Source organism: Pristiophorus japonicus, chromosome 4, assembly GCF_044704955.1.
Source record: "Pristiophorus japonicus isolate sPriJap1 chromosome 4, sPriJap1.hap1, whole genome shotgun sequence".
In the NCBI taxonomy this organism is placed as follows: Eukaryota; Metazoa; Chordata; class Chondrichthyes; family Pristiophoridae; genus Pristiophorus; species Pristiophorus japonicus.
In genome coordinates, this window is record NC_091980.1 from 41,642,909 (window position 1) to 41,658,226 (window position 15,318).

Here is a 15,318-nt window from a genome sequence, read left to right on the forward strand (position 1 = left end):
ATTTTGGCTAAATAATTAGTGGTTAATTTCACTGTTAGCAGATATTTTCACTATAACAGGACTTTTATTGCATTAATTTTCTAGGCAAGTTCATTTGGACAGAAGAATTTTTTGCTATAAATAAAAATTTCACTGTCTGAGTACAATATAAGCAGATGTCCCTGTCGTGCATGCATGAGCTGGCAGTGTTACCTTTCTGTATTTTGACAAGACTCCAAATGGGGTAAAGAAGCAAAGGGATCTCGGGATACAGGTCTACAAATCACTAAAAGTAGTGACACAGGTTAATAAGGCCATAAAAAAGCAAACAAAGCACTGGGGTTTATTTTTAGACAGATGGCATTGAAAAGCAGAGAAGTCATGTTAAACTTGAACCTTGGTTTATCCAGAGAGTGGTTGTTGTTGTTTAAAATATGGAACTCCCTACCACATGAAATAGTTGAGGCGAATAGCAAAGATGCATTTAAGGGAAAGCTAGATAAACACATGAGGGAGAAAGGAATGGAATGCTATGCTGATAGGGTTAGATGAAGCGGGGAGGGAGGGAGGAGACTCGTGTGGAGCATAAGCAACGGATCAGTTGGACCAAAAGGCCTGTTTCTTTGCTGTACTACCACACCAAACTCGCTCCAGCCCCATTGAATTTTGTGGTGAATAGTGATCTGTGACATGTGACCTAGGGATGACTCTGGGCCACATTACCTTGTCAGAAAGTGCCCAGCCTTCACTGGGCACATTACCTTTTTCACCTGTTATGGCGCTCACCCTGTAGACAATAATGGGTGAGAGCCACGTCTTGGAGTTCCAACGTGTAGTACCATTGTATCACCTTCATAATCTCCCAGGTTGCCACGTGGTGTTACCAACATTTGTTTGAGTAGTGGACTTTAATATATTCCATTACCTTTGCCTGATCACCTGTGCATTATTATTTTATATTAATCACACTAAATCTTATCCAGAAACATCACTTGAGGACTTTTGTCCTCCAAAAGCCACAGTTTAGACCTTTGATTTTATAACACCGCTGTGTTGTTTTGTGTGTGCTGATCTGTTTAATAGTATATTTACACTTTGCCCTTTTTCTCTTATATATTCCACCTTTCCTGTTCTTGTATTATTGGTTTTGTTTTCTTTTAATTCATCACTTTCTTTAGTTACTTTATTTTCCTTTATTTAGATTCTTCCTTCCGTGTGCCAATCTCCAGCCAAGTGCACGTAGGCTGCTCTGTGACTTTTATCAATCCAGTGTCATACAGCTAGGAGATCAAGGTACAAACTCCATTCTTGATGTGCAACAGCTGAATCATTACATCTTTATCCGCTCAACACCATTGAAAGGGAGTATTGGAAATCGAATCCCCTTTAATTTTTCAGTTCTCTCAAGTCCAACCAGCAGCTATTATCGCTTAACCTTTATGCTGCCATTCTTCGCTGTCTTCATCCATTTGCATTCTTGGCTTCACTAAATACTTTATCCTTAATTTGGACTCTCTTCCAGTACGTGCAAAATAATAATGGCCAAGTTTTGTCTCTGTGCAAGGAAATACTGAGCCTCAGTCCACAATGTTATAGCCAAGGTTGTTAAGTCATGTGAAATCGTGGACCTCCCCAGTCTAATGGCTCACTGATGCTTCACTATTTGGTGCATTTACCCAGCAAGTCAACAGAGGGCTCAAAGCCATATTATTAATTCCACTGTTAACAACCCAAATTATACGAGCCACACAAATGCAAAGTGTTTGCTCGAATTGGTCAATAGGAAGAGACACCAAAGCTCAATTCATAATTTGCACATTAGAAAGTCAGCCACAGACCTGAATCCAGAAGTGGCAAAAAGCCAAAGGTATCACATATGTTGGAAGTCAGCAAGAGCAATTGGCAAATAATTAAAGAGCTACAGTCACTTTCTGCAGCCAGTGCAGGCTCTTGAATTGGAGTACAACACACACTCAGTTTATTTCACATTTGAAACACGAGAATGGGTGTGGGACAAACTGAGTATCTCAGTTCTGGAATAGAATCCATGCACAATCTTTGCATTTTAAGCCAGCAGAGAGATAGGTCTGCTTCTGAAGCAATCAAAAAAGTTTTTTTAATTAAAAAAAGTAGTTTTACCTACACTAAAGCAGGAGATACCGAGGGAGAAATTTGGTCGGGTGCTAACTTCTTACATTTTGGAAGTTTAGCACCAGGCGCAAAGGATTCTGAAGTTTTTCTAAATTGGGCTTTAGCACCCCAGGTAGGGGGCAGTAAATCAAACATTAATGACCTCATTGGGGCACTACAACCAGAGCATGACCAAATTTCAGGTGACTTGCATTCAGCAATCATCCTTAAATCCTTCACACTGGTTCATTCCAGCTCGTAAAATGGAGGTTCTATCAATCTGCAGCTGCTTATTTTCACCATTCCTGCAACTGAAGTTGACCTGATACCAACTGAAAGACTTTATGGCTTTGGCTGCTCCCAATCCAAATCAAAGAGAGAGCTCGTCAGTTCAATGACACCTCATTGGTGGCGGCAGTGGAACAAAGGAGGGAAGTGCTGTTCCTGGCAAGTGGAAAGAGGCCATTGTCCCAGGTCTTCAGGGCAACGTGGAGGGAAGTGGGACAGGAGGTCTTGGTCAGTAGTGTCGTGGAACCAGCCTGACACAGTGTCGTAAAAAGTTCAATGACCTCAATCAGGTGGTCAAGATGAGTACATGCTTCAACAGGTCCTACATACCAGCATCTGAACCTATGTCTGCACATTGTGCAAAGCACCATTCCCCCACCACACATCTGCAACTACTTAAACTCCATTGATATCTCACACCTTGCCTGCATTCACAGCTATTCAATGACGGCAGGCATATCTCCCGGCCACGTAGGTAGACTCTGACTCTCAAACATTCCTTTCTTTTGCAGGCCAAGATGGTCCACAATTGGAGGGAGCAGCAGAGGACAGGTGTGGTGAACCTCAAGCTGCAGCAGCTCAGACCTGGAGGAGCGCGTGCTATGGCACATTGGGCAGCAGGTGATGGGCACCACGGCCGTCAGCGACATCGACCCCGCTAGGGGCAACAACGGTATCTTCATCCCCTCTCCACTTATCATCCCACAAGCCTTTATCACTTTCCAGCTCATGATACTGTCTGTATTCCATTCCTGTCTCCCTGCCCTCACCTCAACGCGAGTCTTGTGCCCTTATACTTTCAGATAATCAGCCAGCAGATGATCAGCCTGTCCCTGAGCCCTCCAATGAGTGATGAAGGAGAAGAGGAGAACCCAAACACCGCGTCACTATATATCGCACCCGGAGGCACCACCTCAGAGACTGGCACTAAGGATTCGTTAGCAGTAAGCTGAGTAGAGGGATCTGCACTGGGTGATGCACCAGGCTGCAGCAAGGCCAAGGGGAAAGATAGCTTGGGGGTCAGCTCTCCAGAGGTAGAGTTCACGTGCGAGTTCTGTTGCACATGACTCAGATGAGGACCTCGTTGGGGAGGCGTTCACAACAAGGGTGATGGCCATCCACTCCGAGATGATAGGTGCAATGGCAAGGGTGCCCGAGAACCTCTCAGCAATGGTAAGGAGTGTCGAGGAGTCCGCCTCCAACATTGCAGAGAGCTCTGTGCATACCATGGAGCCCATCATTTTCAGTCTGCAGACAATGATGGACTCCCAGAGAGCGTGGGGACCAATAACCTCATGTCATGTTTCGCAGCTTCCATTGCAGCACAGGTTGAAGCAACACAACATCTTAGTGCAAAAATGCAGAGAATGGTTGCTGGCATCGAAGCTCAGACTGCTCTCATGTAGTCTCAACTGGATGCCACACGAGCTCTGACTGCTGCCATTGTCGCTGGGTCCACCACAGTTGACCATGGATCTCACAGTGTTGCAGCAGGGCACCAAACTGTGCTCCAGCAGTTTGGGAGAGATGCTGCACCAGGACAGTGGCAGTGAAACAGTGGAGCAGGACCACGCTGTCCTCTCTCAGGATGATCCCACCACTGCCACTCTGCCATTGCACTGGTCGTTGCCAGTCATTCAGCCAGCCCAAACTGCCGCCGTCCAGCCCGAGGTGGTGTAGTCTACAGCCAGTCTCTGGCCCTGACACTCAGCAGCCTTCCACCAGCTGTGCTGCAGCCATTGGGGAGACACTACGTAGGAGCAGTAGTATAGGTAAAGGCAGTGTTAGGAGGAGATAAGGGTTTTGCACAAGGGTGAATAAAAAATTTAGTATATGGTTAATGTTTTCTGATAAAAATGTAATTGGAATGTTGCATATTTGGTGCTGTCTTCCATTTCAGTTTTGGGGCTCTGTTATAGAATGAGAAATTAATGTAATGATGGGGATGTACAGACCAACCTGGAATTGGCATGGAGTTCAATGGAGCCGAAGTCTGATGAGGTGCATGCAGACCACCCTTGCAGAAGATCGAATGTGTACCTGGCTTCGCTGTCGCTGCTACTGCTCCTGTACCACCTCCTCCTGAGGTGGTGGAGTTCAACATCATCGGCGGTCCCTCGAACAAGGATGACTTGCTTCCACAGGAGTTCACAGATGTTTCAATGAAGGACCCGATATTCCAGTCTTGAACTCGAATTGAGGGGGTGGAAAATGCCTGTGTGTGTTTTTTTTTAAAAAACGTGTGGTGACTGTTGTGCACCAGCCACCACACAGGCTTGACAAAGCTAGGCCTTTATCCAGTGGCAAGGGTTAACCAGGACGACTGGAGACCTGCTCTGCTGCACGGATCTAGTGCGCACATATATCACAGTTAGCTTATAGTTTAATAATAAACTCCGATGGTCTGCTCATTGATGTTCCTGGTGACAGCATGGTTCTCATTATACAAGTGCTGGGCAGGAGTGTTGGGGTTGCAGAGGGGAGTCATGAGCCAGGAGGAGAGCTTATAGCCCTGGTCTCCGAGCAGCCAGCCGTGAGCTGGAAGAGAGCTGGCACATCGTGGCTGCTGTCAGGATAGCGGGCACTGATGGCGAGAATTCGCTGTGTGTGGTTGCACACCAACTGCACATTGAGTGGTAGCCTTTGCAGTTATAGAATACCTCAGGATTGTATTGCAGTGCTCGCAAAGCAGGCCCTGCACCATGGGGAGCCCGCTATCCTGACATAGCCAGATGCACGCTCATGATGCTTCTGTCTGGCGATGGGGAAGGAAATGTAGTCCCTCCTCCTTCTGTAGAGAACGTAAGTGACCTCGCGGATGCAAATTGGGAAATGTCTCTTCTTGGCACACTGGACGGATCCACTGGTGTAGAAATTGAGCGTGATGGTGACCTTGACTGCCACTGAGCCATCCACACCCTGGTCTGAGGCTCGAGGTCTGGTTGCAGGAGGTGGTAGACTCTGACCACATCCTTGCTGAAGTGCAGCCTTCAAACACACTGTTCCTCAGTGAAATTGATGCAGAACCGCTGCCGGAATAGCCTGGGGACGGTAAGGCCTCCTATTGAGAGCCATGTAGGGCTTCCTCCCTCTGGCCACATTTTGCTGTCTTTCTCTGTGCCTCAGTTGCCTCCGACAGTGATGCTGAAGCGCGAGGTTCAGTACCAGCACAGCCCCCATGAAACGAGATGTTTCAAATCTGTCTTCAATGAAAGTCATGAATCTTTAAGAGCCACAACTATCCTTCAACTGCAAATCGCTCAAAACACCCGTTTGCCTATTTGAAACTAAGAAAACATTATTGGCCGACTAAAACTTCACCAGATGCTCGTACCTTTAAATAGCGCTCCTCCAACCGAAACCTGAGTGCTGAAGCTGTCGCTGTCAGCGCGAGGGCCAATTTTTGTTCCGGGGTGCTATGCACGGTGATGACGTCAGCATCACCTGCGCAGCAAAGCGGGGCGCTTCGTGTTACTGCTGCCACAAAACCCTCACTTAATTCAGTGGGAGGTGCTGTTCTTGCCATGCCCGGTCGCAAAGTAGACCAATTTCTCCCCCATCTATTTTTACCATCTACCCGTGGTCAAGTGGACCCAAGTGAGACAATTGGCAAGCCACCAGTTTCCAGGCATCTGCCAGAGCCACTCAAATTGGACTTCAGGGCATAAACATGAGCAGGTCTGAGTCTCAAGTTCAATTTCTTGCCCATACTTCAACAAAGTACTTCAGCTCACAATCTTTTACTGTTAGTTGTAGAATAGTATCGTTTAGCGAAGAAAACTCACAGCAGGTAGTACACAATACATACTTTATTTTTCATTAGACAGGGACAATTTTTTCAGTAAAATTGAGCTGTTGGGAACGCTGATCAGGAATACCCTTTGTATGTCAGTATGATCCTCTCCATATACCACCATTCATTTATCATTGGCAAAGTCAGCCGGGTTCTTTCTCAGTGACAATTCATGATCATGGTTGGCCCAGGTATAAATAAGGTATGCAACCACAAATGCTGGAAAGAGAAAATACAAAAATACAATTAACTTCTAAAATCAGACAATAATACTTATTTTCATCAAGCTTAAAAATAATGCAATGCACCTACTGTCAACATGAAACAATTCTTGGTCAGATCTAGCACACAACGTGAAACACTACTTTATTTGGGGTAGTCCCAAAAATGAAAGGTCGTCATTCTAATCCACTGCAACATTCTGTCCCTACACTATCATAATTAATGCTTGCAATCTATCCTTGCCCAAATCAAAGTATAAATGACATATCAGATTCCTACATTACATGGAGTTTGTGATCTCAATACCCATAGTCGCATGGCATATGCACGTGTACTTTAAGCTTTTTTGTGCCTTTATTGGTAAAATGGTAAAATGAAAAGCAGAGCGTGCAAGTGTTTTTTCATCTTAGTAAATGCTTTACTGAATGGTGGTAAATGTTTGTTAAGTAAATACATGTGAACTACATTTACCTGAACTGTGAGAGTGTATGCAAGGCATTTGACTATAAATACGGCTAATATTGTAGCGGCATATGCACACCAATGCATCGTACCTTTAATTCTATGCATGTTTTTATTCAAATATAACAGGATCAAGCCAGACCCATATAAATAAAAGTTTTGAGAGGTTAGCAGAAAGTAACCTACACTTCACCTCTCAGAAGGAACCTGTAAAGCAGAACCCAAAATTATAAACTTCAATTTCAGTACAGAAAATGTCCGTACTACTAATGGAAACACTGCTATACTTACGTGGAGCAACTCGGAACACCTGGCTCTTGAATCTCCTCCATGTATTGGGAATGCCTTTGGACAAATGATTTGCAAATGCCTTTTGTTCAAAGGGAGAGATGGTGTAGGTGATGATGTGCCGCAACCTGATCAAGTTTCCAAAGTGGCGACCCATTTTGTAGCAACTAAATCCAAAGTTCTATGGAAAAGAGATGGACAAAAATATTATGGATCATTCAGGCATGTAACCTACAATTACAAATACCACACAACCAAACAATATTCGAATCTACAACGGTTACCGTATTTTCTACACAAGTCAAAGTGTTTGTTAGCCTGTTGTCACTAAATCTCCCAGTGATCAATAATGAAGGGTTCCATCCAAAGAAATCATTAACATATCGATCCCTTCGAAATACAGGTGCTTAGAAAAATGTCTCAAGAGTGCTTTGCTGGGGACTTGAAAGACTGAAAATATTGGGAGGGTGGGGGGGGGAAATCAAGTGCAGGGCGAGAGATAAGCTTTTAAGATACAGGTTGAACTTCCCTTATCCGGCACCCTCGGGACCTGGCCTGAGCCGGATAAGGGATTTTGCCACACGAGGGGAGGTTGATCGTCTTTTACAACTGCCAGCCCCTGCCAGCCAGCCCCAATACAGATATGCCCAACCCCGCGATCCACCGACACCGACACCCCCACCCCCCACCCCACGATCTCCAAGACTCATTGAAAGTAATGAAGAAGTATTTTCTTTTTGTTTGGCAGAGCGTCAAGGGCAGCGGCCCTACCTCGGAGGGAGCGCAGATGGCAGCTGGGAGCGGAGGGGAGAAGCGGCCAGCCCGAGTGTACAGCCCGTCGGCCTAACCCCGGAGGGAATGCGGACAGCAGCAGGGAATAAAATAACTTATAATTTAAATCAAAATATAATTATTAGTAGAATAGGTTGAACCTCTCTTCGCCTCCCCCCACCCCCGCGCCCCCAATACCCACCCTCAAGACCACTTAGGCGATCAGTGTCTTCAGAATCGGACCGAGGAAGGAGTGTCCGTTTTCAGGAAAAGCAGAGAATATTGGAGAGTGCGGAAACATTTTATTTGCACATGCGCCACCCGGCGGTTGGGAATGGGGCCAGACGAGAGTGTCCCGGATAAGAGAGGTTCAATCTGTACTTTTGAAAGTGAGAGACAGCAAGGTGAATTTGTTTTAGGAAGGAGCTCCATGAAGAAAGGGCATAATGATTGAACGATCAGCACCTATAGTAGAGTGCGAGGATTGAGTTGTTGCCCAGTCAGAAGAGTGAAAAGTGTGGACTGCTACATACAGCTGAAGGCAAGACCAAATTTGACACTTGGATTATTGAAGTTGATGCACTATTAGGGAGACAGTGGAATTATGCAAGGAAAGGGTGATAGGTAGAAACATAGGGCCCAAGTTTCCACACGAAAAAAAACGGGTGCCCCTCCGAGCTGGGCGCCCGTTTTTCACGCCTAAAACGGCGCCTAAAAAAAACCGCGCTATTCTCGAGCGCCCTGCAGCTCCTTGTCTGCTTGGCGCGGCGTACAGGGGGGCGGAGCCTACACTCGCGCCAATTTTGTAAGTGGGAGGGGGCGGGTACTATTTAAATTAGTTTTTTCCTGCCGGCAATGCTGCGCGTGCGCGTTGGAGCGTTCGCGCATGCTCAGTGTGAAGGAAACATTGGCACTCGCCCATTTTTGTAGTTCTTTGTAGCTGTTTAATTTTTGAACATTTTTTAATAAAAGCACATTGCCATCAGCACATCAGCACTGAGGCTTCCTGCAGCAGTGAGAAAGCCTCAGAAAGTTGAGGCAGCCGTTTCCCTCCCCACCCCCGCCCGCCATTGGGAACGCACTGAACGGCTTTCCCCCCCTCTCCCGCCCCGGTGGGGACGCACGAAACGGCTCCCGCCCCCACGGGAACGAACGATGGCTGAAGCACTTTCACGCAGGTAGGAAGATGGTTTATTTAATCTTTTCTTTGCTTATAAATGTTTATTCAGGTTGGATTTATTTGTATAATATTTGTAGAAGTATAAATAAGAATTTGTTGTAGAATTTAATGACTTCCCTCCCCCCCCCCCCCCCACTTCGTTCTGGACGCCTAATTTGTAACCTGCGCCTGATTTTTTAATGTGTAGAACAGGTTTTTTCAGTTCTACAAAAATCTTCACTTGCTCCATTCTACTTTAGTTTGGAGTACGTTTTCACTGTGGAAACTTTGAAATCAGGTGTCAGTGGCCGGACACGCCCCCTTTTGAAGAAAAAATTCTGTTCCAAAGTAGAACTGTTCTACCTGACTAGAACTGCAGAAAAAAAAATGTGGAGAATTGCGATTTCTAAGATAGTTCGTTCTCCACCAGTTGCTCCTAAAAATCAGGCGCAAATCATGTGGAAACTTGGGCCCATAGAAACAGGAGTAGACCCGTTCAGCCCCGCGAGCCCGTTCCGCCATTCACTTAGATCAGGGATAATCAGTTTCTTAACTCCACCTACCCGCTTCGGTTCGATAACCCTCATTACTCTTGCCTAGCAAAAATCTAACAATCTCGGTTTTGAAATTTTCAATTGACCTAGCCTCAATAGCTCTTTTTGGGGTGGGCGGGGAGGGGGAAGAGTGTTCCAGATTTCCACTACCCTTCGTGCGAAGAAGTGCATTCTGTTCCCAAAAGTTTAGAAGATTGAGATGTGATCTCATTAAAACATATAAAATTCTTAAGGGGCTTGACAGGGTAGAAATTGGGAGGATGTTTCTTCTGGCTGGGGGGTCTAGAGCTAGGGGTTAGTCTCAGAATAAGGAGTTTGCCATTTAGGACTGAGATGAGGAGGGTTGTGATTCTTTGGAATTCTCTATCTCAGAGGTTTGTGGATGCTTAGTCGCTGAGTATATTCAAGACAGAGATCAATAGATTTGTGGATACTCAGAGAATCAAGGGATAGTGCAGGAAACTGTTGAGGTAGAAGGTCAGCCATGATCTTATTAAATGACGGAGCAGGCACAAGGAGCCGAATGGCTGACTCCTGCGCCTCCTACTTATGTTCTGACATCACCCCTGAACAGCAAAACTCTAATTTTAAGGTTATGCCCTCTTGTTCTGGACTCTCCCACCAGAGGAAGTGGTAGTTTCTATCTAAGCTATCAAATCATTTAATCATCTCAATTAGATTGCCACTTAATGTGAGTGCGGGGTCTTTAAGTGGAAGAACGAGTCAGAGCTCTGGTTTAGCTGCAGTTTGTGGAGTGGACACTGGTAAGGAAAACATTTCAGAAATTAATTCTTGAGGTAATGAAACTGTGGCTTCAGGTTTTGCCACCATAAGAAAGAGTCAGTGATACAAGCAGGTAATATTAGGAAGTGGAATTGTTAATTCTTGCAAATCAATGATTCCAATCTCTTGCCATTTGACTTAATAATTAATTTTTAAAAAATGACGACAAACGTTAATGAAGTGACTCTCTTCCCTTCCCTTCCCGCACCCCCCACCCCCAACCCAACCAAGAATTTCTCAAAACAATTATAAGATATGTACAACCCAGAGTGATTGCAAGGCCATAAATTAATTTTCGGACTCAGACAAGTTAAGTACTCTCAAATCAGCTAAACTCGCTGATCCCAACCCTGCATTAACTGCCAGGTACTATTTTTTGTATAAATTGTTCTTGCTATTTTGTGAAAATGTTGTTCAATCGATGGCCCTTAATGTAATAAACCTTCAGGACCAATACTTCCCTGATGGATTAGTAGCTGAATACACCACTTGATCTAATGGCCTTAAATGTGTAACAATGGAGGATCACAGGTTTAAGCATCAGTTTGTGCTAATCAGCTCCAATAGGAACTTTACAAAAAAAAACATTAATTTAATATTTTATTTTAGTTGCTTAACTTCCTTTGCGCTTCCATTTTGATGTTGTGCAAGCTTTAGAAATCAGTACTAAGCCAGGTCACAATTATTTTTGCTATTTTAAGAAATATAGTTCCATTAAGATATCACTTGCAACAGATTTTTTGAAGAGTGATAAGCATCAAAATTGTTCATGTTTAAACCGACCATCTCATTCCTATTGTGAAACAGTAGGCAGGTCTTTAACCAATATTAAAAACGTGATGCTAGAAACTATTGGCAACACACATTTGGACATTTTCAATTCCCTGTCCCACTACCAATACAAACATTGCAACCTGTACAAGGTCTGACCTCTAGGGGAAGAAGCAAATTACAACAATTTAAGAAATGCCTTAATCATATAGCCAACAATTCAAAACCCTCCCCAAGGATAAACCAAAGCCAGATGGGAAATATTCCAAATATGGAGGGAAGGTCAGAGATTAGATTTAGGATCACAAGTTGCAAATGCATTTTAAAATATAGAGTCACTTTGAAAGATGGAACTGAAACCCAGCGCTCCTTGGAGAGGATCACACAATTTTTTGCAACCATGTGTCAGCTGTGGTTAGTTGGTAGCACCCTTGCCTCCGAGTTAGAAGGTTGTGGGGGTTCAATTCCCACTCAAGAGACTGGAGCACAAAAATCTAGGCTGAAACTCCAGTGCAGTACTGAGGGAGTGCTGCACTGTTGGAGGTGCTGTCTTTCGGATCAATGTTACATAGGATTCCATAGGACATACTGCACAGGAACAGGCCATTCGGCCCAACCAGTCCATGTCAGGGCATTTATGCTCCACTCAAGCTTCCTCCAGTCTTTCCTCATCTAAATCTATCAGCATAACCCTCTATTCCCTTCTCCCTCATATGCTTGTCTAGCATCACTTAAATGCAACTATACTATTCGCTTCAACCACTCCCTGTCACTCTTCGGGTAAAGAGGTTTCTTCTGAATTCCCTATTGGGTTTCTTGGTGACTATCTTATATTAATGGCCTCTAGTTATGCTCTTCCCCACAAGTGGAAACATTCACTCTGTATCCACTCTATCAAAACATTTTATAATTTTAAAGACCTCTATTAAGTCACCACTCAGCCTTTTTTTTTTAAATAAAGAAAAAATAAACCCTTTCCTGATATGTATACCCTCACATTTCTGGTATCATCTTTGTAAATCTTCTCGCAGCCACTACAGTGCCTCTATATCATAATAGGGAGACCAGAATTGTTTGCAGCATTCCACGTGCGGTCTAAACATGGTTTGGCATAACTTCCCTACTTCTATAAATAAACCCTATTGCTTGGTTTGTTTTTTTAAAATGGCCTTGCTTACATGTGTCACAACTTTTAGTGATTTGTGTATTTCTACTCCAAGATCCCCTTTTCCTGTACCCCACCTACCATCCAAGTAATAAGTGACCTCCCGACCAAAATGTAATACCTAACATTTATCTGTTTGAACTTCATTTGCCAATTATATGCCCATTCTGCAAGGTTATTAATGTCCTCCTGTAATTTGTTGCAGTCCTCCTCAGTATTGACTATCCCCCCAATTTGGTGTCATCTGCAAATTTAGAAATTGTGTTTTTGATTCCAAAGTCTAAATCGTTAATGTAAATTGTGAAAATAATAGGAGCAGGAGTGGGCCATTTGGCCCCTCGAGCCTGCTCCGCCATTTAATAAGATCATGGCTGATCTGATCTTGGACTCACTTCCCTGCCCGCTCCCCATTACCCTTTACTCCCTTATCGTTTAAAAATCTGTCCATCTCCACCTTAAATTTATTCAATGACCCAGCTTCCACTGCTCTCTGGGGTAGCAAATCCCATAGATTTATGACCCTGAGAGAAGAAATTTCTCCTCATCTCAGTTCTAAATGCATCATAGATTTCCCTAAGTGGAAACATCCTCTCTGCAGCTATCTTGTTGAGCCCCCTCAGTATCTTACATGTTTCATTAAGTTCAAATCTCATTCTTCTAAACTCCAATGAGTATAGGCCCAACCTGCTCAACCTTTCTTCGTAAGTTAACCCCTTCATCTCAGAAATCAACCTAATGAACCTTCTGCTGCTATGCCCTGAATGGTCAAATATCCTCCTGACACTGTCTAGGCCTATACTTGAATTAGCCACTTAGGTGAGGTACTGGAGGATAATCAGCATTCATGACCTGTTGCCCAGCAAGGAGTCAGTGCCTCCAGGAGAGGCAGGGACAAAATTGACAAGAATTATTTTCCAGATTAAATTTCGATAGAAACCTTGAACACTTGAATGGAGGAGACACCAGTCAGTCACAGTGAATTGCTGCAATTGCCGTGGTGATGGTGAGCTAGTGAGTAGGCCCAGAAGAAGCAAGTGCCCAGGGGCAGCACGGGCCAGCCCACATTGCAATATGTGCGCGCACAGGTTCCGTGCAGCAGAGCTGGTCGCCAGTCGTCCTGGTTAACCCTCGCCATTGAACCAAGACCTGGCTCTGTCAAGCTCGCGTGGTGGCTGATGTGCAACGGCCACGTCTTAAAAAAATCCTCACACAGGCATCTTCCACCTTTTAGGATGCAGTTCGGGACCTGGAATATTAGGTCCTTCATTGAAACACCTGTGAACTCATCCCTTTTTGGCATAGAACCAAGTCATCCTCGTTACGAGGAACCACCTATGATGATCCCTCCTTAAATAAGGATATCAAAATTGTACACAGTACTCCAGGTGTGGTCTTACCAATACCCTGTACAATTGTAGCAGGACTTCCCTGATTTTATTCTCCATCCCCCTTGCAATGAAGGCCAACATTCCATTTGCCTTCCTGATTGCTAGCTGTACCTGCATACTAACCTTGTGTTTTATGCACAAGGACCCCCAAGTCCCTCTGTACTGCAGCATTTTGTAATCTCTCTCCATTTGAATAATAATTTGCTTTTATTTTTCCTGCCAAAGTGAATAACCTCATACTTTTCCACATTATACTCCAAATGTTTGCCCACTCATTTAGCCTGTCTATGTCCCTTTGCAGATTCATTGTGTCCTCCTCACAACTTGCTTTCTCACCCATCTTTGCATCATCTGCAGACTTGGCTACATTACACTTGGTCCCTTCATTCAAATCTTAATATAGATTGTAAATAGTTGAACAGCAGTGGCCCCAGCACTGATCCTTATGGGACACCATTACCCACTTCTGCCCAGTGAATAGCTGTCCTTTACTCCAACTCGCTGCTTTCTGTCTTGAAGGAAGCAAGCTAGCAATCCATTCTGCTACTTGCCCCCGACTCTGCATTGGCCTTGTTCATCAGTCTATTATGGAGTACCTTATCTAGATTTTCAAAAGGCCTTTGATAAATTACATCCATTGCATTACCATTGTCTACTCTCTCTGTTACCTCTTGAAAAAATTCAATGAGGTTGGTCAAGCAAGAATTTCTCATTTGAAATCCATGTTGACGATTCATTATTATATTTTTGGTTTCTGGGTGTTCTTCTATTTTCACCTTTAGTGGGGACTTCATTATTTCTTCTACCACCGATGTTAAGCTGACTGGTCTATAATTCCCTGAACACGTTCTATCCCTTTTTTTAAATTATTACATTAGCTAGTCCTCTGGCACGACACCTAAACCGAGACTGTGTCTGCTCTCTCAGGTGAACGTAAAAGATCCCCTGGCATCGTTTTGAAGAGTAGAGGAGTTATAATGACCAATAATTGTCCCCCAAATCAACATTGCTAAAACAGATCATGTGGTCATTATCACAGTGCTGTTTGTGGGAGCTGGCTGTGCACAATTTGGCTGCTGCGCTTCCCAAATTACAACAGTGACTACACCTCAATAAGTACTTAATTGGCTGTAAAGCACTCTGCGACGCCCCGAGGTGGTGAAAGGCGCTACAGAAATGCAAGTCTGTCGTTTTCTCGGCAGTGTTCCGCACTCGGGGCCTTGGCCCTTTAGGTGGTGAAACCTGAAGATAAGGTATCAGCAGCACCTCAGCCGCCCTGTCCCGGTCACCCCGGCTGTGAGGGCGGCCCTTCCCCGGGCCGTAGCTCCCCGTCTTTCCCCAACAAGCTCTCGGTGCGCCGCCGCTCACTGCTCCACACTCCGCCAGGGCTGGCCCCAAACTCCGGCTCTCTGTCTGCCTGCCCCACTCCTGCTCTCACCTTCCCGTCTCCTTGGTTCCGACTCGAATGGCGGCGGGACGCAAGGTTCTACGTCATACGCACGCCACACTTGACGCATCCTCATCAGCGCGCGCAGAATGGTGACGTGTAACTTGTACCAGTCAGT

The 15,318-nt window shown here is 44.8% G+C and overlaps 1 protein-coding gene across 2 annotated transcripts; it reads right to left on the reverse strand.

Annotated features, from left to right (window-relative positions):
• Positions 1–6,188: 6,188 nt before the first annotated feature.
• Positions 6,189–15,278, reverse strand: uqcrq (ubiquinol-cytochrome c reductase, complex III subunit VII). Of its 2 annotated transcripts, none has more exons than XM_070878111.1 (3): positions 15,192–15,278; positions 7,166–7,343; positions 6,189–6,409 (listed from the first exon to the last, which is right to left on the reverse strand). In XM_070878111.1, the coding sequence occupies exons 2-3, from the start codon at positions 7,317–7,319 to the stop codon at positions 6,315–6,317; spliced, it is 249 nt and encodes an 82-aa protein (XP_070734212.1). In that variant the 5' UTR covers positions 7,320–7,343; positions 15,192–15,278; the 3' UTR covers positions 6,189–6,314. The 2 variants fall into 2 exon arrangements, with proteins under 2 accessions (XP_070734212.1, XP_070734213.1); XM_070878112.1 differs by lacking the exon at positions 15,192–15,278 and adding an exon at positions 15,020–15,110.
• Positions 15,279–15,318: the final 40 nt, after the last annotated feature.